This window comes from Chinchilla lanigera, unplaced genomic scaffold (genome assembly GCF_000276665.1).
Source record: "Chinchilla lanigera isolate Chin_1 unplaced genomic scaffold, ChiLan1.0 scaffold00004, whole genome shotgun sequence".
Taxonomy (NCBI): Eukaryota; Metazoa; Chordata; class Mammalia; order Rodentia; family Chinchillidae; genus Chinchilla; species Chinchilla lanigera.
The window spans coordinates 20,782,991-20,806,494 of record NW_004955405.1 but is presented as its reverse complement, the minus strand read 5'-3'; the positions used below and the strand labels follow the sequence as shown (position 1 = coordinate 20,806,494).

The 23,504-nt window shown below is 35.0% G+C and overlaps 1 protein-coding gene across 10 annotated transcripts in view; it reads right to left on the bottom strand.

Moving 5' to 3' along the window:
- Positions 1-23,504, bottom strand: part of Mettl25 (methyltransferase like 25) — an 82,435-nt gene that overhangs the window by 14,762 nt on the left and 44,169 nt on the right. For all 10 annotated transcript variants that reach the window (XM_013518026.1, XM_013518032.1, XM_013518027.1 and 7 more), the window contains 3 exons: positions 20,479-20,573; positions 18,240-18,269; positions 13,794-13,867 (listed from right to left, as the gene is read on the bottom strand). In XM_013518026.1, coding sequence (XP_013373480.1) covers positions 13,794-13,867; positions 18,240-18,269; positions 20,479-20,573 — 199 coding nt within the window. The remainder of the gene's footprint in view (positions 1-13,793; positions 13,868-18,239; positions 18,270-20,478; positions 20,574-23,504) is intronic.

Sequence of the window (23,504 nt, the reverse complement as noted above, 5' to 3'; positions counted from 1 at the left end):
TGCATGCTTAAAAATGTTTATTGACAAAGTTGTGGAGTTTAAAAGTATTTCCGAGATAACTAAGTGGTTAGAGAGCAGTTGCTCAGGAATATATTCCCAGACCGTAGTACAATGACTCACACAAAGTAGCATCTCAATACATGAATTATCTAATTAAATAAATATTACTTAATATTTATTAAAGAAAAGCTAGGCTTAACTCTATAAATAAATGTAATTTAAAATACTCAGAGCAACTACTGAATAAATATATAAAAAATAAACAATATATGTTGTTATCAGATAATATTTACTTCACAGTAATCATGTGCCAGTGTTTCTTAAATCTTCTGCAGCCCTAAATTATTTAATCCTTACAATAGCAACAAGTGCTTAGGTTTCATTACTATCCCATTTTAAAGATAAAGTACAGATGGGTTAGGTAAACTGCCTAGGTCTGGCTTCAGAATTTAGAATATTAGCTAGTAGTCAATGCTATATCCAGCAGAGTATGAATAGGATTTATACTCAATGTTATGTGGCAGTGAATAATGATCACCTCTGTGCCACAGTAAATAGATGCAGGCATTGTTCCATGATAACCTACCAGAGTGTGAACCAAAAATAGAGACAGTTTAAATTTAAAAGAATATGTCACAATAAAAGACATTGCCATTAATCGACCCCCAAATACTCCAGCTCACTTTGAATACATTTACTGTTTATGCCACTTTGTAAAGCAGTTCTGGAAGGCTGCGCTTGTATCTTTAGTTGAGCTGTTGTGGCTACCTCCATGTCCTGAATCAATTCCAAACATTTTCCTTTCATGGTCATTTTGACTTTAGGGAAGAGCCAGAAATTGCTCAGTGGCAGATCTGGCAAATAAGGTAAATGAGGACACACTGCAAGGTGTTTATGAGTGTGACTTCACTTTAGGTGGCACCCACGTGCAACATTTTACCATTTTTTGGGTCATACCTCATAAAGACACAAAGAGGGTTCAGAAAGTAGTAAGAATGACGGATAAGTGTGTTCAAATTGAGGGAGAGTATTTTGTGGGGGATTAGTGGAAATGTGTCTTTGACTGCAATAAAGTTTTAAAATTCAACCATTCACTGTGTATTTTGATCACTCCTTGTATTGCTGCAGAAAAGCTATATTGACTCTTCTGTTATACTTCAGGAAAAAGGAGTCTTAGTGCTTTATTACAACAATAATATGCTGAACAATTCTAGTAACTAAAAATGATATGAGGGGATAAGGGAATACACATGTGGCCAGAGGAAATTGGTTCTTTCCAAGTTTTTATTGCTAGACTTACTAGTCAAACATCAGAAGTTATGGCTAGTCAGAAATATTTTGATTCTTTCTAAATGGTATTCATGTTATATAGTGTGTTCATTCACTTAAAATATTTACTGAGTTGCTGTATGTGCATGATAGTGTAGTGGGTAGCACAAATTTTGAACTCAAGCCTAAACTGGGTTTCAATTCTTTGTCTATCACGTATTAAACATTTGGCTTCTCACTGATCACTGGCAGAACAGTTAAACCTATCTCATAAGGTTGAAGATAATAAAGTATTCTCTCTCTCTCTCTCTCTCTCTCTGAAAGAAGCAAGCAAACAAATAAAAACTTCAGATCAAACCTTACTCTGGTATTGTATCCTAAAACTATTTACTATAATATGGTATCAAGTGAGATGAGTGTCATGCTAGGGATAAATTGAATTTTATGAGCTTTTATGTGACTCTAATAATATTCACCTGATAGTTGTTGAAAGCTGTGGTACCTCAGTTCATGAACTCTCTGGTTGGTGAACAACTGACTTCACAAACAAAAGCATTTGGCAAGGTTTGATTTTTGTTTGCAAACTCTACATGGGCTGACAAACATGACGCAGCCACCTTGCCCACAAAGACACAAATATAGCCATCTTTTCCAAAATCATGGAATAAATTAAACTCACGAACTGAGGTACCACTGTATTATAAAAATATATATATATATTGTATTTTATAGGAAAATAATATGCAATTAAGTAATTTACTGCAATGAGTTACAGGAAATATGAGACACTTTCAAGAGCAAAATTTTGCTCTGAATGGTTCCTCTCTATGTTGTCTCTTTATATTATGGATTTTTTCTATGAATTATTAAACCATGAATCCCCTGGTTTTTGGCTCAGAAAGTGTGGCACCATGCTGGACAAAAGGTGGCTGTTGCCAGCAGACCATGTTGCTGAATTAGTTCTAGTATTGTTTAAAGCCCTTCTGAGAAAGGGTAAAGGTACCACTCTTCTAATTTTCCAAGTATGTTCCCAATGATGTTTATTTTTTTATTTTTAATTTTAAAATTTTATTTTTAAAAAAAAGAAGGAAAACACATTAACAAACAGACATCCATTTACAAAATAGCATAAGAACAAAACAAGCAATACCAAGTTACAGACAAAGTGGTAGGAAATTAACAATGGTTGTTATATTACGTATTGATATCTTCAAACCACTTCAAAGTGGTTTCTCAGGGAAACAAATAGAAACATGTAAGATTGATCAAGTAAGTAATCATTAACTGTTCCTTTCTGTAAAGTGATAGAAGTCAGCAGTACAACTATGTTAGCTATCCTGTATATAGATATATACATACATAATTTCCCCTTCTTTCTTTTCTCTTTTCCCTCACCCCAGTTGCTCTTTACTTTTAAGCATTTTCTTTTCATTTCGCAATGTCTATCATACCTTCTAATTTTTATTCACTCTTTCAGGTTCTTACACTAGTGAGACAGTATGTTGCTTACACATGGAGGTCTGGTTTATTTCAAAAGAAAGATAAATTCGAGGCTTTTACTCGTAAATGGTCACAACTAGAGACTATACCCAATAATATTTAATGGATAGTAATCTTTTAGACAGTATGTCTCTGTCACTTTACTGAATGAATGTGTTCCTTGACAGTAGGGTCTACAGATTATTTGAGACATTATCTGCAAGGTCTAAGAATGTACCTAGATCCCAAGAGGTAATGCCTAACACAAAGTAGACTGCGCAGCGAATAAAGGAATAGGGTAAGAGAAAGATTCAAAACACAATCCAAAGTGTCTCTTTGCCCACTAAGAACTTTTTCACACACGCTTCAGGAATGCTCTTATTTTAATTAACCAAACTGTCTTTAAAAAGTGTATAATACCACCATCGCCACTACCAATAACAACCAAATCTAGCCAATACAAAAAAACAAAACAAAAAACACCAGGAGTGAGAGATCTAAATTTAGCATAAAGTGACTCCTTAGAGCCTCAGTATTCTCACTGGGAGAGTAGAGCTGAAGTGGAAGTATCATTTACTTCACGGAGTAAAATAAGACATAAAGGAGATAATTCATGTGGAGGATCTTAGTAATCTGTAAAGTACTACAGATAGGTTAGATAATATTTATTTTGGTAATGTCAGTGTACTGGTATTTTATTTATTTATTTATTTATTTATTTATTTGGTTTTTCTCCGGTACCAGGAACCGAACTCATGACCTTGCGCTTGCCAGGCAGGCGCTTTGCCGCTGAGCTAAATCCCCAGCCCTGGTATTTTATTTTTTGAGTAAGCCCCTGGAATTGTTCTGGTTTTACCTACTGCTTGTACAAGAAATTTTGTTTAGTCTTTCTATAAATACACAGTGTCCACTTAGGTAATGCAGTAGGTTTACCTATAGTGATTTAAAGCAGGATTCTTCATATGGGTACATGTTAAAGGTCTGCAAAGACTTTCAACAGGATAGACCGTTGGTTACTGGCTTAAAGAAATCAATGTCCAGACCCTCTAGTTTCTTAATCTCACTTTTCTAAAACTCATCAGTCTAAGAAGGTGTCTGGAGTCTAGGTTTTGCTCCGTGCATCTCTTTACACAGACAGCCCTTTCCCTGCTATAGCTAGACAAAAGAAAGGCATAGCTTTCTCTAATGTTTTTATGCTGCTTTACTCCAAGGTGTAAGAGTCTCTGAAGCATCAAAGAAACAAAATAATTCCTTTACTAAAGGCTTTATAAAAGTGACTCCTGGGCTGGGGATATAGCTCAGTGGCATAAGCGCTTGTCTGGCTAGCCTGAGGTCATGAGTTCAATTCCTGGTGCCAAAAAAATAAAAAAAAAAGTGATCACAGTCACTTCAACAAGATGCATTTTAATAAAGTTTTACTCTTTGTATTTAATAATTTCAAATGAAAACCTGTCATCTGCTTATGTTGTCTACATGTACAAATATTTACGCATTAAATAGCACAATTTAGAAAACACTTTAAAAAATACTTAGAATCTTATGGACAAAAGACTCATTAAGTGAATATGATAGAAAAGACTGTGAAGGATGCAAAGAATAGTAACCCAAGAGAAAGGGTGTTGCACTATCCCCAAGATTTAAAGCATGCCTCGGTTTACTATAGCTAACAGGAAATACCAACATTAAAAAAATCCCAGTCTTTCCCATACTGTTTTATAGTTGACTACCCATAAAAGAATCATAAGAACTTTATTTTATTATTATCATTTCCTTTGGATTTGACAGTCAAATCATGACTTAAATTCCAAAGGAGATCCTTGGAGGCGTGAAAGTAAATTACATGGCTTTTTTTCTGTGTTTTTCAGAGTATTCGCCACAAAACTTAGTGTTATAGACTGTCAAATGTTTGGGAGAAGGAAAATTATATGAACAAATAAAACACTGGTTTCAATAAAGATAAGTAGGTATCTTTTAAATAATCACTCAAGTGTGTTCAAATTTGGTATAAGGATTTCATAGATACCAATTTAATCTTCAAAATATCCCTCTAGCAGTGGTACTATTATTAACCCCCATTTAAAGATCGGAAAGCAGAGGCGAAGAAGTTGTTAGATAATGCGCATCAGACTATACTGTTATTACGCAGCACAGGCTGGGGTTAGAAAGCAGACAGTAGAGTTCCTGTGCTTACTGGTGACTCTGCTCTCTCTTACCAATGACTTCAAAATAAGAACACACAAGGGGCTGGGGATTTAGCTCAGCAGCAAAGCACCTGCCTGGCAAGCGCAAGGTCGTGAGTTCGGTTCCCGGTACCGGAGAAAAACCAAAAAAAAAAAAAACAAAATAAGAACACACATTGGGAATCTTAAAAGAGGATTCTACATGAGGCATTCCTTTCACCAAGGAATTTTCTCTCTCAAAGTATTCTTACAGACTCACTGCTCTTTAAGACAATTAGAAGAACATCAATGTAGAATAATAAAAACTGATTTATGGTCCTTCAAAAGCTTTTCTAAAACATTCTGTAGCCAGACCAGTTGGACTCATCCATTGGTAACAAAACAATACAAAACAAAAACATTAATCATTTGAATCAAGAGATGATCAAGAACACAAACAACTGTAGTAACATATAAAACACTAGCTAGTCTTAAGACAATGAAAAGCTGGCCGTAGAGAAAAGACCACAGGAAATGTTAAGGGGGGGGTTGAGTACATCAGTGAGATGATAACTCTGAGTAAAGACCAGAAGGAGAGTGAGCTTACCAGTGAGTATCTGGGGAGGAGCATTCCGAGCAAAGAATACATCATATGCAAAGGTGCTAAGGTGGAAGTGTTTCCGGCATTTTCAAGGAACTTCAGAGGAATGAATGGATTTGGTAAAGACATACAAAGCAAAGAGGAACAGAAAAGGTCAGGGTAAAAATGAGGAGCCAGATCATGTATGGTTTTGCAGGTCATAGTAAAAATTGTACCTTGACTTATATGACATCAAGAGAAGCTGACCTCATAAATATAAAAATGTCCTTAAATATACGTTTAAAATAAATATGCTCAAAATATTAATAAGTTATCCCTGATTACTGCGTGAAGGGAACAGACTTTAGGGGCGAAAGTGGAAGGAGGGAGACCAATTTAGAGGTTATGACAATAGCCTAGTGACGCGATGGTGGTAGCTTACACGAGAATGGTGGCCCTGTGATAGTGAAAAGTGATAAAATTTTGGAAATATTTTAAAAGGGAGAGCTCTCAAAGCTGGCCGTAGGCAGTAAGAGGAAGAGAAGAATCAAGGATGCTTTCAGCGCTCTGGGCCTGAATTGCAAGAGTAAGACTGTCATTAACTGGACTACAGATCTGGCAGTTGTCAGCAAACTGATGTGACAGGTGGGATGGAATCACCTAGCTAGCAGGTATGAAGAAAAAGCAGTCTACTGATTAGAGGTCTGCAAGAGCAAGAGGACTCAGAAAAAGACTGGAAAAGGGCAAGAGAAAAGAGAAAAGGGGAGTATCTTGTGAGGTCTTTCCCTAGAATTTGAGAGAAAAACCCCTTAAAAACTGGGTGCTATTCTAATAGAAGGAAGGATAAGATGAGGCCTGAGGAGTGACCATGGAACTGAGCAACATGGTTTATCAGTGCCCCTGAGAAGGCTGGAGTGACGGAAGAAAAAGCTTAGTGACTATAAGGCAACAGGAAAAAAAAACTGTTTTCAAGTCCTGTGGAAATGAAGAATAGATATGGACAATAATTACAGGGGGAAAGGGGACCCCGAAAGGACTTTTCATTTAACAGGACTGAAAACTGGCTATGCAGGTGCTCAGGAGGTGGTGGAGTAGCAGTACAACACATTTCACCTGGTGCAAAAACAGTGGTGAATCACAGTTGCGCTGCTATGGGGAGAAGGAAGAGGGCAAGAAGGAGAAGAACTAGGACAGACGTCTTCTGGGTTTTAAAGACCATGCAAGATTTCACTTGCCAGTTTCTGAGAAAAAAGGGTGGCGGAAACGGGGAAGTAAACATTCCTGGACTACAGGACAAGGTCCAAAACCAGTGCGCAGAGAATGGTGACTAATCTGCGCGCCAGGACAGTGTGTGCGAGCAGCTGCTCAGGTGCTGAGGGTGAAGAACGGGTGATGGATCAGGCAGGGCCACAGTGAGGATATTTCCGTTTGGTGATGTAAAGAAGAATGATCAAACATTTTAACAACTTAGAAAAGTGACAAACTGTTTGTGAAAGATAAAGGATGGGAAGTTAGGAACAGATTAAAAGGGGGCCCTTGGTCAGAATAAAGCATGGTCAGCATGCTAAAAAGGAATCGGTATTCTTTCTTTGCATAAAAGTGAATACACTAGATCTAATTAAAATTCTACTCAAGTGAATCCAATGCCACCCACATGCTTTCCCAAAACACAATTACAGGAGCATGGTCAGCCCTGTCCAGAGAACAGCATTACTGCAGAGAATTCAGGAGGCACTGCAGTAGATGTATGCTAAAGAAATAAAAACAAGCAAGAGCAGAATAAAATACACCAAAGTGCACTTTGTTCAGTATCACAAAATAGCTATGAAATTAATTATCTTGTGTACCTTTTAGTGTACACTACAAGTATATACAAAATAGCATGTGTATACACATTTAGTATACACTTTACTATACACTATAAGTCTTAAAAAATTCAAGGGAACCCCATAAAATTCTTCAAATTACTTTTACATTTAAAAGATGAAGACTATATAATTTTGACTTGACCACACATTTTTATTTATTTATTTATTTATTTTTTGTTTTGTTTTTTTCTCCGGTACCGGGAACCGAACTCACGACTTTGCGCTTGCCAGGCAGGCGCTTTTGCCGCTGAGCTAAATCCCCAGCCCCGACCACATATTTATATATATATATATATATTTTCTTGACAGAGTCTCCCTAAATAATTCCAGCTGTCTTGAACTCACTATTGTAGCCCAAGCTGGCCTTGAATTCACAGCAATCTTCCTGCCTCAGCCTCCAGAGTGCTAAGGTTTCAGGTGGGTATCACCCACCATGCCTGGCTTTTGACCACACATTATGGATTAAACAATTAGCTTTAGCTCTGTGAGACCATTTTTAAGATCTAAGTCTTTATTTTCCTATTTGATTATTCCAGCATCAAAATTATAATTATACTAGGTAGCTAACAATTAAAGAGGCAGCAAAACTGACATGTTTCTTGTATAGCTGCATATACCTCTCATTATGAACAATAGCAAGAAAAAGATTAAGGGGTGGGGGGTGTAGCTCAGTGGTACAATGTTTGTATGTCCTTGGGTTTGATCCTCAACATACAATAAATAATAAAATAAATAAATCAGATAAATGAAGTGTACACATTATATTTTTCCTGCCTTCTTTCCAAGTTTTTAAGAGATGTTTACTTCCTGAAATTCCTTTTTTGGTATGTTATTCCCTTCAGAAAATTTCTAGATAAGGACTAATTATGAAATAAATCATTTTGATTGTTATATTTTCTTATGACTGTAATGAAGTGACTGTACTGGGTATTAGGAATACAGCACGTGGTTTAATTGAGCCTGCAGTATAGCCAATTAAAAGACTAAAATTTTATTGATCTTGAACACAATAAGCTTTACAAATATGTATAAATATGAAGCACTTATGAACATGTTTAAATACAATGAATGTCCACGGAATAAACCCTTGCAGTTAAACCAAACTTGAGAAACACACTGCCAGGACACTGATTTTCCTGAGCACTCTTCCTCTTCCCTAGCCCGTCACTCTGCCCATTCCACTGTTGATAAGAAGCTATGATACAGATGCTTGTGTTTTTCATTTTTATACCTGATTGCCTGCCATGTTTTATACTCTTACATAATCACCTATTTTTGATGTTTGTGAATTATATAAATGGAAACTCAGGAAATTTTGTGACTTACTTCAGCTGAAATTATACTCACAAGAATCCACCACATGAAGTTGTAATTCACATTTTCACGTCACAGTATTTTAGTATAAGAATATTTAATTTACTCTGCTACATTAATAAGCTTTTGTATCTAGAGTTTTGCTGTTATGAAACATTGCTGCTACTGATCATTATTGTTTAAATGTGTAGCGCAACAGGTAAGACTTTCTGTAAGATACATATTTAGGTGTAATACTGCTGAGATCAATTGATAGACATTTTCAATTGTCTTATTTAATACTAACTTTGTATCAAAGGAGTTAAACTAATTTTCTTTCAAACCAGCCATGTGGACAGCCTTGTAGCACTGTTGCTAACACTTGATCTTGTCCAACTTTTAAATTTTTACTAACATAATGATTATAAAAATACCATTTTGTTTTTATAGCCTGTATTCCTCTGATTATTAACTAAGACTTGGCATCTACTCCTATATTGACAGGCCATCTGATACCCTCTTTGTGATGTGACCAAGTCTTTTGTCTACTTTAATTTTACTTTGGTTAATTTTTCCTGCAAATGTGCAGAAATTTTTTGTATAATTTGGATTTTAATCTTTTGATAGCTGTAAATTTGGGAGTCAATTTCTACCAGCAATCATGTTCTTTTCACTGTGTATGATTACTAAAAAAAAATGTTCTTAATACATTGAAAAATTTCAGCCTTTTAAAACTTGCATCTTACATTTAGTTTAAGAAACCTTTCCTCTATCTCAAAGTCAAAAAGATACCCTTCAATACCTCTTAAAAGTATAGTAGCAATGAATTTTTATAAATTTTAATGCACTATAAGTTTTATGTTTGGTTTAAAGAATCAGTTTTAACTTTCTTCTGCATGCGGTGAGCAGAGAAGTGGTCCTTATGATATTCTTTCTATACATAAATGTGATAAAAGATGTCCATGTTTTAATTCCTGGAAGCTGTGAATACGTTTTGTTACATAGCAAGGAGGAATTCAAAGTTTCAGATAGAATTAAATTTGCTAATTCACTGACCTTAGAGTAAAGACAGCACCTTGATTATGCACGTGGGCCCAATGTAATCATTAGAATCCTTCAAAGTAGAAAAGGGAGGCAGAAGAGGAAGAGCCTGAGAAAGATGTTACGCTCTAGCCTTGGAGACAGAGGAAGAAGCCATGAGTTGCAGTATCCAGAAAACCTTTAAAGCTGTCACAGAGAAGACAATGGATTTTCTCTGAGATTATACAGAAAAAATGCATGCTTGTTGGTATCTTGATTTTAGCTCAGTTGAATTACATTTCAGGTGCTGACCTCCAGCTCTCTAGATAATAAATGTGTACGTCTTAAGCTTCTGAGTTTGTGGTGCTTTGTAACAGCAATAAAAGAAACTGATACATACACTGTATTAGAACCTATTCTCCTACTACTTTTTAATGACTAGTCTCTCTTTTTTCCAATGATCAACAAAAACAGACCAAAAGTGTTTTTTCCCTGCTTCCCATTTAGCTGTGATGACCAAATTCACATTATCTAAAAAACTGTAGTTCAAAAATAAGCTCTAGTATCAACAACAAGTTATTCTTTGAGGTGTTTGCTTCAGCCATTTTGTGACTCTTTCCCCAATAAACTTGCTTAGATTAAGTGGACATGTGCCATGTAGCAGACCATCTTGTTCCTTCCCAGCTCCTTGACCAAAACTCCTACACAAATGCTTTTCTTCTGCATCTCTGTTCTCACATCCCTGAGTTATAAATAAAAGGCTAGTAATTTCTCTGCTAAGAGCTGTTTTCCTGAGACCCTCTCAAACCGATGAGTCTCAGTGAAGCAGCTCCACTACGCCTCTTGGGGCTTAAAAATCTGTTATCTTCTGCACCTCTATGGTCACACACTGTGATAAGTTTTTTACATTTCCCATCTCTTTCTGTTTGTTGATGTTTCATTCTAAGTATTTTCTTCTTACCTATCTTTCAGTTTAGTAATTATTTCCTTAGCTGTTTCTATGATGTGCTAAAATCATCTGTTGGTTAAAATCAACTATTTTTAGTTTTGGTAACTTTATAGTTGTTTAAAAATTTTCATGTGGATTTTCTGTGCATTTTGATTCCCTACTGTGTTTACATACTGAGCACAGCTTGTTTTCATTAAACTTTTATAGATAACTGTAAAATCACATACAGTTGTAAAAAGAAGAGATCAGTATATCCTTCACTTACTTTTCCACACTATCTCATGATGGTAACATTTAAGATGGTGACACTAAGATAGTCAAGATATGAGCATTTCTATCATCACAAAATCACCTAATTTGCTGTCTTATAGCCACATTCACTTTCTTCTCTCCTTACTCTTTTTTCAACCACCAGAAATCAGTAATTTTTGTCATTTCAAAATATAAATGGAATCACACTGTATAGAACCTTTGGGATTGTCTTTTTTTTCTTTTCTACCCATTATAATTCTCTGGGGATTAATCCAGGTCGTTTTGTGTACCAATATTTCATTGTGTTTAATTGCCGATTAGTATTCCATGGAATGGATTTTCACAGTTTGTTTATCTATCCACTGAAATGTTTGAGTGTTTTTCAGTTTGGGCAATTAGAAACAAAGCTGCAATGAGTATTGTATATATAAAGCTGCTATAAACACAGGCAGAGTCAGCCCTGTTGACTTCCAAGGTACTTTGTAGGGGCTGGTCCTTATTACTGCTGGGACTTCTGGCTTCCCACACCATCTCCACTGACACCATAGTACAACTGGTCTTATTACTGCTGGTCAATGCTAAAGGTCCTGACTGTCTGCTAGGCCCTCTCTGATACCTGAGGGACAGAAAAGGGAAACACTTTATTACTGCTAGGTGGAAGACCAAGCTTCTCACATTGTCTCTGACACCATGGTAATGGTAATAGGGACCTTCTATGACTTGGTGGGGAAGAAAGTGCCAGTCTTCTCCTCAGCCTTTTCTAATATCACAACAAAATGGTGATTTTAGGAAGGAAGTCTCTGTAGGCTGGCAAGGATAGAGCAGCAGGCTTTCTATTTGGCCTTTGTTGGCCTGAGAAAGAGTGGGGTGCCATATTTTTTTGTTTTTGGCTAGAATATGGCAGTTTTGTCTCGAAGTTTTTATGGGGCTGCCCCTTTCCCGATCCTTTGGCTAGCATGAAGCCTTTTTAGAATTTTTGTTGCTATTATTTGCTCCCATTGGTGTTTCTAGATTGCTGGCATTTTAAGGTCCAATTTTGAGTTATGTAGGACAAAAGCAATGCCCACCCCCCACCCTCCCCCGCATCTAGGGGAATCCTACTGAGTTGTTCCTTGGGTTCTGAGACCCTTAACCAGCCTGCCTTATTCTCTTCACCAGTCAGTCTTCTTATATTTGTTTTAACATACAGTGTGCAGGGATTTCAGTTGTACTAGCAAAAACAGAGAAAAGCGTATCTATTCCATTTTCCCAGTGTGGAAGTCTCTGCAGTGTAGTTATTTTAAGTCTTTCTCCAGCTCTCTTAAATAGTTATTTTTATATACATATAATTTTTGTCCAGAAAGGATTTGCTTCTTGCAGATAGTTAACAGATGCAGTAATGAAAAAGTTTTATCACAGTTTGGAATAATCTGAAGTGGCACTATAACCATCTTAAGATTGTTTATTTCAGTTCATTCTCACTTTTATAGTATGAACCTAGAGGGACCTAACTCAGTGTTTTTTCTGGATTACTCCAGAGTCTTCATCCTAGGCAGCCCAGGAACTTTTGTCTCACTGGACCTATCACTGCACTGAAAGCTTTGCTCACGCTTGTCTGTCTTTTCTGTTCACTAGCTGCTATCTTCCCACTAACAAACTGGCAGATGCCTCTGGGCATTCAAGATGAATGTTCAACATAGGAGAAAGAAACTCAGAAGAATGCAACACAGTGAGGAAGAGACTTTAGAGAAAAATAATTAACAACATGGTCAAATGTGGCTGAAAGATCAATGAGGTTCTGGAATGAAAGAAGACATAATAAATATTATCTATCTTCTGTGCAGCAAAAGAAGGCAGTAATACAGACAGTCTGAAAGATTTGAATTTTTAACTGAGCAGAAAGATTTAAAATAAAATGGGACAAATTTAAGAGGTCTTTAAGAGAAAAATAAATACACTTATGAATAAGTTTATGGTCTAGGGCAGGTAGTCAATATTGGAATGCATATGAATTTGCACAATTTTAGGGCTATTATTTTTCAAAAAGGTTAGCATTTTGGTGTGAGCTTTAGATAAGGCGCTGATCTTCAGTAGAATGTGAAGAACTCATTTTCAGACATTAGGATAAAGATATGGCTGTTACCTATACAGAAATGATAATGTGGAACCAGTAGTCTATGCAGTAATTCGGTCAACAAAAATACCTTTTTCTTATCTAGAAATAGCTAATCTAAAAAATCCCTCCTATTTTTGTTAATAAGTATAGATTCATTTTTAAGAGCTTAAAATCCATTTTAATTTGAAGAATAATTCTGTTATACCAAATACCTGTCAGAATCCTGTAACTGTAATTGGCACAGGTACTCCTGAAATCTGCTGGGATTGCAAATATATGGTTGAATACCAAAGCTGTTAAAACAGTATGATCAAGCAATTCTCTTGTTCCTTGCCTCTCTGTATGAGCAGTTAGGGAAACATACGAAGAAACAAACAAACAATATATGCATAGCCACTATCCTACCACTAGAGACTGGAATGGCTGAAACGAGTGTTTATGATGGTGCCTGCTCTAATCAGTTAAGTGTTTACACTGTGCTGCTTGTGAGACAGAAGATAAATACATTCCTACTCATATGACTGCACAGTCACTAAATTATTTAAACATAACATTTTATACTTCAAAAGTTCTAAAGTCTATTCTGCATATATCACGTTAGCACTAAAACAAACTTTAAGGGAAAACAAGCAATCATTAGATCCCCATGCTAAGATGACTAGCTTCAGATACAGTTGCCGCATACTTCCTTGTTACTCACATCAATTTAAGTTCAGAGCTTGCTTTACTACTAATAATGACTCTTAATAAATCCACCTAAAGACTAAAAATCACTTCATTTATAATACAACATAACATAGTTATTCTTATGAAAATAAAATCCTCATACCATTTGGTGATGCCATAACAATCTTTAATAATATCTTGAAGAACTGCACGATAGAACAGCGATTCAGTAGATAGCTGAAAAAAATGCAGACATATATAGCCATAAGAAAAAATACAAACAAAAATCAAGTTAATAGTAAGCGTTCAGACCACTGTGAACATTAGAGAATTGATTTTGCTGTTATAGAAAAATGAGGATTTTATAGTATTTTCATTTTAAAAATGAAGTGTTTTTAAAAATTAAAGTGTTTCCCTGGAATAATTTACACCATGAATGTACTTGTACAGGAAAACAGAAAAAAAAAATAAAAGAAATAGTGAATAAGGAAGAAAAGACATATTCAATAAAAAATGAACCAGTGCCCCAAATGGGGTGGTTATCAGTTTTAAAATGAAGAATAAACTTTTTAAAAAATGAACTATAAGTCTATAGTACGTAATGTTTCCATTCCCTGTGTGGAGTTGGTACACGTACAAAACATATCATTTCTTTTCTCATCCCCTCTTCCTTCCCTCTGTCCCCCATCCTTGATCTTCTCCCCTACCCTTTTTTTTGAAATAAACTCTTAAGACCAGCCTAGTCAGCTCTTAAGTCTGTGAGAGTCAGGAAGAATGTGTGCAAAAGAGAAGGGAATGTGGCTTTGTCCTAATGGTAGCGTAACAGGATAGTATCAACCAGCAGATTCACGAGCAGAAAAAAAAAGATACTACCTGAGAAAATGATGAAACATCCCTGTGCTACTGCAGAGTTGACAAGCAGAGCCTTACAAAGGTCACAAGAGCTTAAATTCATAGAAAGACAGCACTTGTAGGGGAGAGGCGGCAGGTATCTCATAAAGGTTCAAACGCTTTCAAAAGGAAAGAAGTATGGCTGAAGAGAAAGAGCCCATAGAGACACAAGAGTTTCAAAAAAGCAGAGGGTAAAGCATACTGTAGTGTTTACCAGAGAAAAAACACTTCAGTCCAGCAACAAAAGTTTGGTGACAAAAGGCACCAGAACCGCATTCATATTCCCTACAGATCTCTTAATATTGATAGCACAGGAACGTCCAACACAGCATAACCTTAGCAACAACTCAGCTCTGATGCAAAGTTACTAATGAAAACAGAAAAGAAAGAGAGAAATGAGCAAGGGAGAACAAAGAACAACAATGAATCCATTTGAGGAGTTGAAACTAAATGTTCAATGACTGGTAAAGTTTTACACATAGGGTCTACTGAGTTCTCCTTTTATAACTTCTATTTTCCTCTGAAGTATAAAATTGTTATTTTTATGTTTTCAACTAGAATAAATATGTTTGAATTCAGCACATACACACAAAACCCTTCATCTGTGCTCATGCAGAAAACCTTTTCTACTACACCTTACTCTACCTAATATCAAGTTCCTACACTATCGTGTTGACTTTTCTTTTTTCTTCTTTTTGGTACCAGAAATTGAACTCAGGACCTTGTGCTTGCCATGCAGGTGCTTGTGCCACTGAGCTATATCCCCGGCCCTCACACTGTGGTGTTGATACTACAACGAACTAGCAGTTAAAGGTTTAGGGTTAACCACTCTCTCTTGATAGCAATGACCTCTTATATCACTGTAAGCATCTGACTTACAGCACACTACTTTGAAAGAATACAAATTATGTCCCCTCTGAAAGGCAGGGATACTGGGATAGCTGATTCCATGAGGAAATGGTGTTAGGGATACCACAGTCCCCAAGTCAACTCCTGAAATAACTCAGTGAAAGTAGGCTCATACGCATACTTGAGTGCTCATACTTAAACTTATAACCTTCTAAAGGTGCAATTTCTATACAAAAAAGAATGGAGATAACTGAAGATAAATTTACCTACACAAAATCTCCTCCCAAATACAAATCCTTCACTTGAGACAAAGTCTACTAATTTAAAAACTTTCCATCCCTTAAAAACTATATCAACCAAAACACTTAATCTAGAATACCTTATCTCCAGACATATTTTCCATTTGACATTGTCTCATCTTGAGTAACATTTTTCTACAGTACAAAAATCTCTACTACCTATCCTTCATTTCTTTGAAAATTTATACTTCTTTCATAAAAAATTTTGAAATATTTTTATTTATTAACATCTAATCTTTTAATGTTAGATGGAACTTTAAGGCATTTTGGTAAGTCTATTATTCTATGAAGTGAAATGTTATTAATATGATAAATTGTTTACAAAGGTCTTAACTTTTGTTTGATTAGCTACAAGATAAAAACCTTAATTTTATGAGACTCCTGAAAATAGTTAAAACTTCTATCTCATGCTGTTGAAAAATTATATAAAATGGTATCAAGATAATTTATAAATAAATGTATAATTGTTATTGAAGAACGTAGTGTAAAATGCCCACCAAAAGACTAAGAAATGCATTTTAAGATAGAGCGTACATGGCTGAGACGCATAAGGAAATGCAAACAGGACAGAGTAAATCATTAGTCTGAAGTCAGCCTGAGTAAATAAGAGCTTTCAGCTATTTCCTAAAGGAAAAGGAAAGGAGTCATAAAGCGCTTCCCAATACACATTCCTGGAACAAGGAGGCCTATCCATCCTAGTAAACACAGATGTGGGTAAGTAGAAAGGGAGTCAACATGTCCTAAGCAGCTCTGTGCTTGACTATTCCAGGAGGAAACTAGATACAGGTCAGAGTTTGCTTTCCCTCACAAGTGATAAATCTACTTACCACTTTTAATGCACTTGAAAAATGGGAGATTCAGAAAGTGTACACTCTTGAAGTTTATGTATTAGACATTTTATAGGTCTAGGGGAAAGGGAACGAAGCTGAAAGTCAGAGTCCTGCAATTAAGGGAGCCAGAACACATACATTTCTGCTGCATATCAACTTCTCGTCTAAGTGTGGAGCAATATCTAATTGATAATAATCTCTGGAAATATGACCAAACACCTTCAAAGTTAAAAAACACATCTTTGAGCACTATTATGATAAAATTTCTTTCTTGTCCCAGTCCCGTAGTCGGTATATGGTATAGTAGTTGAGAGCTTGAACTTCAAAGTAAGACACATGTTCAAATTTCAGCATTAGCTCCCTTGCAGTTTCCTCATATGCACTATGGGATGTCAGTACATACCTCACAGTACTATGCATTCATTACCCTCGCTGATGAGGAAGACTCTGAACCATACTTTGGTGAGCCTGTGTTAGATTTTTTAAGTATTATTTTCCCAATCATAAGTATTAATTGTCTATAATAGCAACAATGGTTAAAATTTACTAAGTATATGAACATATACTATACGCTAGATACTGATTTTTACTGACTGCTTACTATGAGTTAGATATTGTTGTAAGCATTTAACATGTTTCATTCATTCAATCTTTAACAATACTATGACAAGTATTGTTCCTATAAGTGTTATTTTTCCTATGTTACTGATGAATAACTAAGCTACAGAGAAATTATGATATATATGTATCCATGGTCCCTAAACCAGTAAGTACAAACGACAGGACACAAAACAGCAGTCTGACACTAAAACTCATACACTTAAATTCTAATGCCAGTAAAAAGTTTTTAATCAAATTTTAGATAGGCACAATTAATAAATTATACAACAATATACAAGGTAGTTAGCAATGTTCCTGGCCTAGAGTAAGTAAATGAAACTTGTTTTTGCTATTCTTATTTTGAAAAAATTAAAATTGACATTATTAATTTTGCTTGAAAAGAAGCACAAGGAAATGTGTAAAATTTAGGTCCAATAAGAATAATCTCGTGTGGGCTGGGGATACAGCTCAGTGGTCTAAGCACCTGCCTGGCAAGCACAAGGTCCTGAATTCAATTCCTGGTCCAAAAAAAAAAAAAAAGAAAGAAGGAAAGAAAGAAAGAATAATCTTGTGAAAAGCCTTAAAATCTCTTAAAAATTTTTAATGCATCTCCTGAATATACGGTGGGGGATAATGTTGTTATATGTATATTTACAGAATATATTAAGCTTCTGTTTTTATTTCGAAGCCCATTTGGCTGTTGCAATTTATGACTAAATCAAATAAATAAAAATTATCAAAAAATCAATTGAAATATGTATTTTGCAGTGTAAATAATACACTGAATGTTATAGTTTGTTTATCTTTGCTGGAATGAAGTCCATAAAAGCTTTATAGTCAAAGACAACCTTCTTTAGACATATTTATAGACTGCTTAATGTCATATGAAGAAATGAGAGGCTAGTATAAGAGAACAACATGGAAACTTTCCTAAAAGCTCAATTTACTTCTCTGAAACTTCACTTTAAAAGTAAACACACAGAACGTGTATAGATTTAAATATGCAGTGGTGACAAGTAGAAGTGATATTTATTAAAATCCATCAGGTTTCAGTTCAACAGCAGGTCAAGTATGAAGAGGGCTTGATGGAAAAAAAAGATTGCTTTCATTAACTGGATTCAAGTAAATACTCTCACTTACCCCTTGGCCAATTGCAACCCGCTCCAAGGCCTACAAGGGGAGAGAAGAAGACAAAGACTGCTGATATATGTAGTCTTCTAACATTTATAAACACAGTGTAAAGAATTTACAAAAGTCCCACTTAACAAGATGAATTAAGTGAGAACATGTAAGTTTATACAACTGAAAGTGCTAATATCATAAAGAATGTTAACTAGTGTGTTTGTATAATTTACGGTGAATTTATAATAGATATGTGTCATATACAAACACACATACACAATAAGTATGCATAGTTCTTGAATTTCAAAGGAATTCAAAGACAAGAAAGAATGAAATGATACAGTTTGGACTTATGTTTAGTGTAGTTGAATAATCAAATGAATCCAAAGCTATTTACATGTATAATGAGATACGTAAACATATTTACATACAGCATTAACATTATTTTTACTGAATATGCAATTTAATCTTTACTAAAATGAACACATTTAGTACCCTTATCTATCTAGTACTCTTATCTACTTATCCTTGCCCTCTGAAAGCATCCCCAGAAAAGTGCCTTCTGCAAAAAACAAAAAAAGCAAAACAAAACAAGAAAATCTCTGAACTTTGACTACTTTTCAAAAAGATCAGATACAGAGCAAATATGCACCAAAAGAAATCAAGGCGAACAAGGCTAGGAATGGCTCTAAGGAAAGGGGCATTCCATGGAGTTGTCACAGTCAGGGACAGTTCTTTATGGCCTACATAATTTGCATTTATGGGATTTATATTTCAAAAAAATTTTTTGGTATTTTGAATCAAGCTCATTTTTATTACAATTATTCTTGTTTTGAATACAATATATTCTTTTATGTTTCTAAAGTCATTCTATGTTATTTTATTTTGGATACTTTCCATTTCCACCAAGTTGCTTTTTTTAATTTTAAAAACTATCATCTCTGATATCATTAGAAAATTAGTGGTTCTTGGTGGTCTGAGGATCCTTAAAATGGGAGTGCCATTAACCTGATCAGAAAACACGCTTCTGAGTGGGTACTACTAATTGTGGGCATCACCATAGAAAAACAGATCTATTGTGCTTTAGGGCAAAATCCTTGCTGTCAGTATCTTTTAAGTATTATCTCTCAGGACAGTCATATTCACTAGACAAGACTATTTCACTTTCTAGCCTGGAGAGTATAATCCTGGCTGTCAGCACTGGGGGAACCCCATCAATCCGAGAATAACGTATTAGTCTAACAGGATTCTGAACAAGTAGCATTTACACATAACGTGAAGGAACAAAACAAATTTCCAGAAAAGTACTTTAAGCAGGGCTACAAAAGTATTATCTGAGCATAAACAAATCTCTAAGATAATTCTAAGATATATAATCTAGAATACTGGCACACTATTTTTTATGTTGCTACATAATCAACATAGATATGATGGGCTTTAAAGAATTAATTTAAGTTCTGGTTGGGCATTAAATATATTATCCCACCAACTACATTTTATTTAAAGATTTTTATTATATAAATCTATTATATAAGTATTTTATATATTTTTGATACACATGTAATGTTTAGATACATATATAAATGATTACTACAGATAAGTGATTTAACCTATTATCGAATAATCATTTGTGTGTGTGTGTGTGTGTGTGTGTGTGTGTGGTAAAAGTATCTAAAATATACTGCCAGAAAATTTCTAGTGTAGAACACAATTATAATTAACTATAGCCCTCATGCTATAATATAGATCTGTAGATTTAGTTATCCAATATACCTGCAATATTTTAAATTTCTGATGACAATCACACATACCATTCTTTGTAAACCAACAAAGAGCGCCATGGATTAAAATGTTTTAGGTCTAAGGACACTAGTAAAATCAATCATAATAATGTTTTTATTTAAGTAGGTACCTTAGAGCCCAAGTAGCTCAATATTTTTCCAATTTGTAAAAAAATATGAGAGCAAATGATTTCTACAAACAAAGATACCATAAGGCTATATGTACAAAGAACTAAACTGATGCTGTGTTTAAGATTTGGTGGTTGGTACATTTTATACAATTAATAACATGCAAATATTTGTTATGTAAAGTGGATAATGCTTGAAATAAAATCATTCTTTCTCATAATCTGTAATATGTAAAAGCACTAATGATGGTACTCTGCAAAATTTGAAATTTAATGAATGGTATAAGCCAAAAATAATAAATTCTGTAGCTGTAGAAAGCTTTTACTCTAGGAAAAATATATCCATACCAAACATGCTGACATTCTGGCATTATGACCACAGCACCATCTCTCTTCCTTTAAATACTGGCACATTGGAAATCCCCATTTTTCTTCAGTACATTCTGCAGATTGAGAAAAAATATGGACTATTTAAGTAAAATTCTTCCTCTTTGAGTTAAAGTAAATAATCTATTAAGAAAGCAAATGAGTCAATGAGAAAGTCAAACAGTAGTTAAACATGGAAGCAGTGATGTTTAACAGCTCATTTCAGTTTGTTAACTGAAAGCATATTCACATTATGAAAATGGTTTTTGCTCAGTAACAGCTGCTTCGTGTTTTAGTTCTAGCTCTGATACCAACCAACTTGCCAAAACTGTTTAAGATTTAGCAAAAGCAACTTAAAATGCAAGTATGTTTCAAGTTCTGTGTGACTATGGGAGATAAATAATAAAGCACTGGACATTTATTGTTGGTTTGGCTTTGTAAAAAAAAGTGACAATATGATATTTGGCAATTTATTATAGAACAAGGAGTTCACTCCTAATAATACTGAAACATCTCTTTTTTTACTACTATGCCACCATTCAGAAAAAGAACAGCTGTATAGCTTCTTATTTCCTCATTATTTTAAGAGACTGTAATAGTTTCAGCTGTGATCCAATTTGGCTCAATCTCTCTTATGATTCAACAAATGACAAAAATGAAACCTCACTTCTTATTCACACATCCACTGCCCAATTCACTTCTACAGTTACACATGCAACTTGTTGGAGTTCAAATCTGTCATACAGAACTAGTTTCACAGGATTTTTGAAAAAGAAACAAATTTCTATTTTAAATTAAACCCTAAAAACAATTTGAACTTTATAAAAAATGTGATAACAAAAATAAAATAAATATAAATTTCTAGTATATTAAAAAAGTAAAATAGGGCTGGGGATATAGCTCAGTGGTATAGTGCCTGCCTGGCAAGCACAAGGTCTTGAGTTCAATTCCCAGTGCCAAAAAAAAAAAAAGTAAAATAGAACTGCAAACTTGAACACAAGAACTCTTTAAAAGAAAATGCAAGCAAGGTAAATTCCACAAAAAAAACATTTACACTATGAGGATCAAATGATTTTTGATTAAAAGAGCAGTTTATTATTGTTTTTATAGTGTAGGATTGAACCCTGGGCTTTGTGCATGCTGTCTAGTGCCTTACCTCTTCTAAGTTAGATCCCCAGCTCTAGAGTTTGTTTTTTGTTGTTGTTGTTGTTTTTTGTTTTTGTTTTATTGTCTTTTTGAGGTAGGGTCTTGCTATGCAGTTCAGGCTGGGCTCACTTTGTAGCCCACGCCGGCCTCAAACCAGCAATGATCCTCCTGCCTCAGCCTCCCAAGTGCTGGGATTACAGGCATGTGCCACCATGCCCAGCTCCAGCCCTAAAGTTTGAATTTAATCAGATCACAAACTGGTGAACTGGTGAAAGAGGTTTCTTTAAGGTACTGACTGAAATTTATAACAGACTTTACTGATAATCAGATTGAAAACTGGAGCCACGTGTGGTGGTGCATGCCTATAATTCTAGCACTCAGGAGGCTAAGGCAGGAGGATGCCTTGAGTTCAAGGCCAGCCTGGGCTAAATAGTAAATTCAAGGCCAGCCTGAACTATATGGTAAGACCTTGTCTCAAAACAAAAACAAAAACATAACCAAAAACAAAAAGAACTGGATGTCCCCAAGAATTCAAATAATAATACTAAAGCTAGTACTTATACAGTACTTTATACAGTGAGACACTACCATAAATGCTTTAAATATATTAAATCACTTTAGTCCCTACAGCAATTCTGTGAAGTAGATATCCTATTACTCTTACATTTCAGATAAGGAAACTGATCATAGCGAGCATATGAAAATTACTCAATTTACAAATCTAGCACGTGACAGATTTGTAAATTAAACTCAGTTTGACTTCTGAACTCATATTTTGACTATTATGCTATATAAATGTACATCTATAAGCAAGTTCACTTACAGTTATATAGAGTTCATGAAGCCTGGTAAGGTATCCAAGTCCTGGGGAGCCTGGTCTACTTCTGTCTCCAAGATGACTTGAAATAGTGGTTTGAGTTTGATTGTAACAATTTAAGACATGATTATTGCCAAATGCAAGCATTACAGTAAGTCAGCGCCTACTGTAAAGACTTTGTAAGCGGCTATAGACAAGTGTGCTTCATTCCTAGAGTTTAGCACCATAAAACAGCTAGTTTCCTATCCTCAAATACATTCTCTCCTTATTCCTTGTAGTAATCCTTTGTTCAGATTAAAGATTTAAATTCTCAGCATCCATGAAGAAGTTTTGGATATGGGGGAAATGATGTATGCAAATTCAAGACCATGTGGTTACAGGAGGGGGGTGCTCTTTTCTGTACCCTTCCTACTCTCTTACTTCATTCCATCTTTGTTTGATTGTGGTCATGTAAATAGGCCAAGCAGGACCATGTAAACAAGAGTAACAGAGGGTGGAACAACAAAATAAATGAATCCTGGTTTCTTAGAAGATTACTCAGTAGATAGCTTGCAAAGCAGCTCTAACTGTCTACCTCTGGATTGCAACTGAAATATCCCTTTGCCTTACAACACTGTTACTTTGGTTCTAAACCTATTATGCTTCTAAATTTTTAATAGATGAGTATGCCTAGGATATGGCCAATTTTGTACATTACATTGCAATAAACAGATAATCATGGATCTGTTCAGAAGCAAAACTCAGAGGATGAAGGAAGCAATATCTCAGCAACAGCCTTAAAGTATCCACAGCACAGTTGAATAGTTATGCCCCAATTCATAAAGAAATCAGTTTTGAAGATGGATGTTTGACCTGACTTAAATGAGGAAGCAGATCGTGAGAATGCCATCACCCCTCCGTATTCCTGTGTTCCACATTTATAGATTTAAACAACTGCAACATATAAATATCACAGACACCTTTTTTCTTGTCATTATTCCCTAAACAATACAGTACAACAACTATTTACAAAACATTTATGTTATCATTTATTTATACTTTAGAT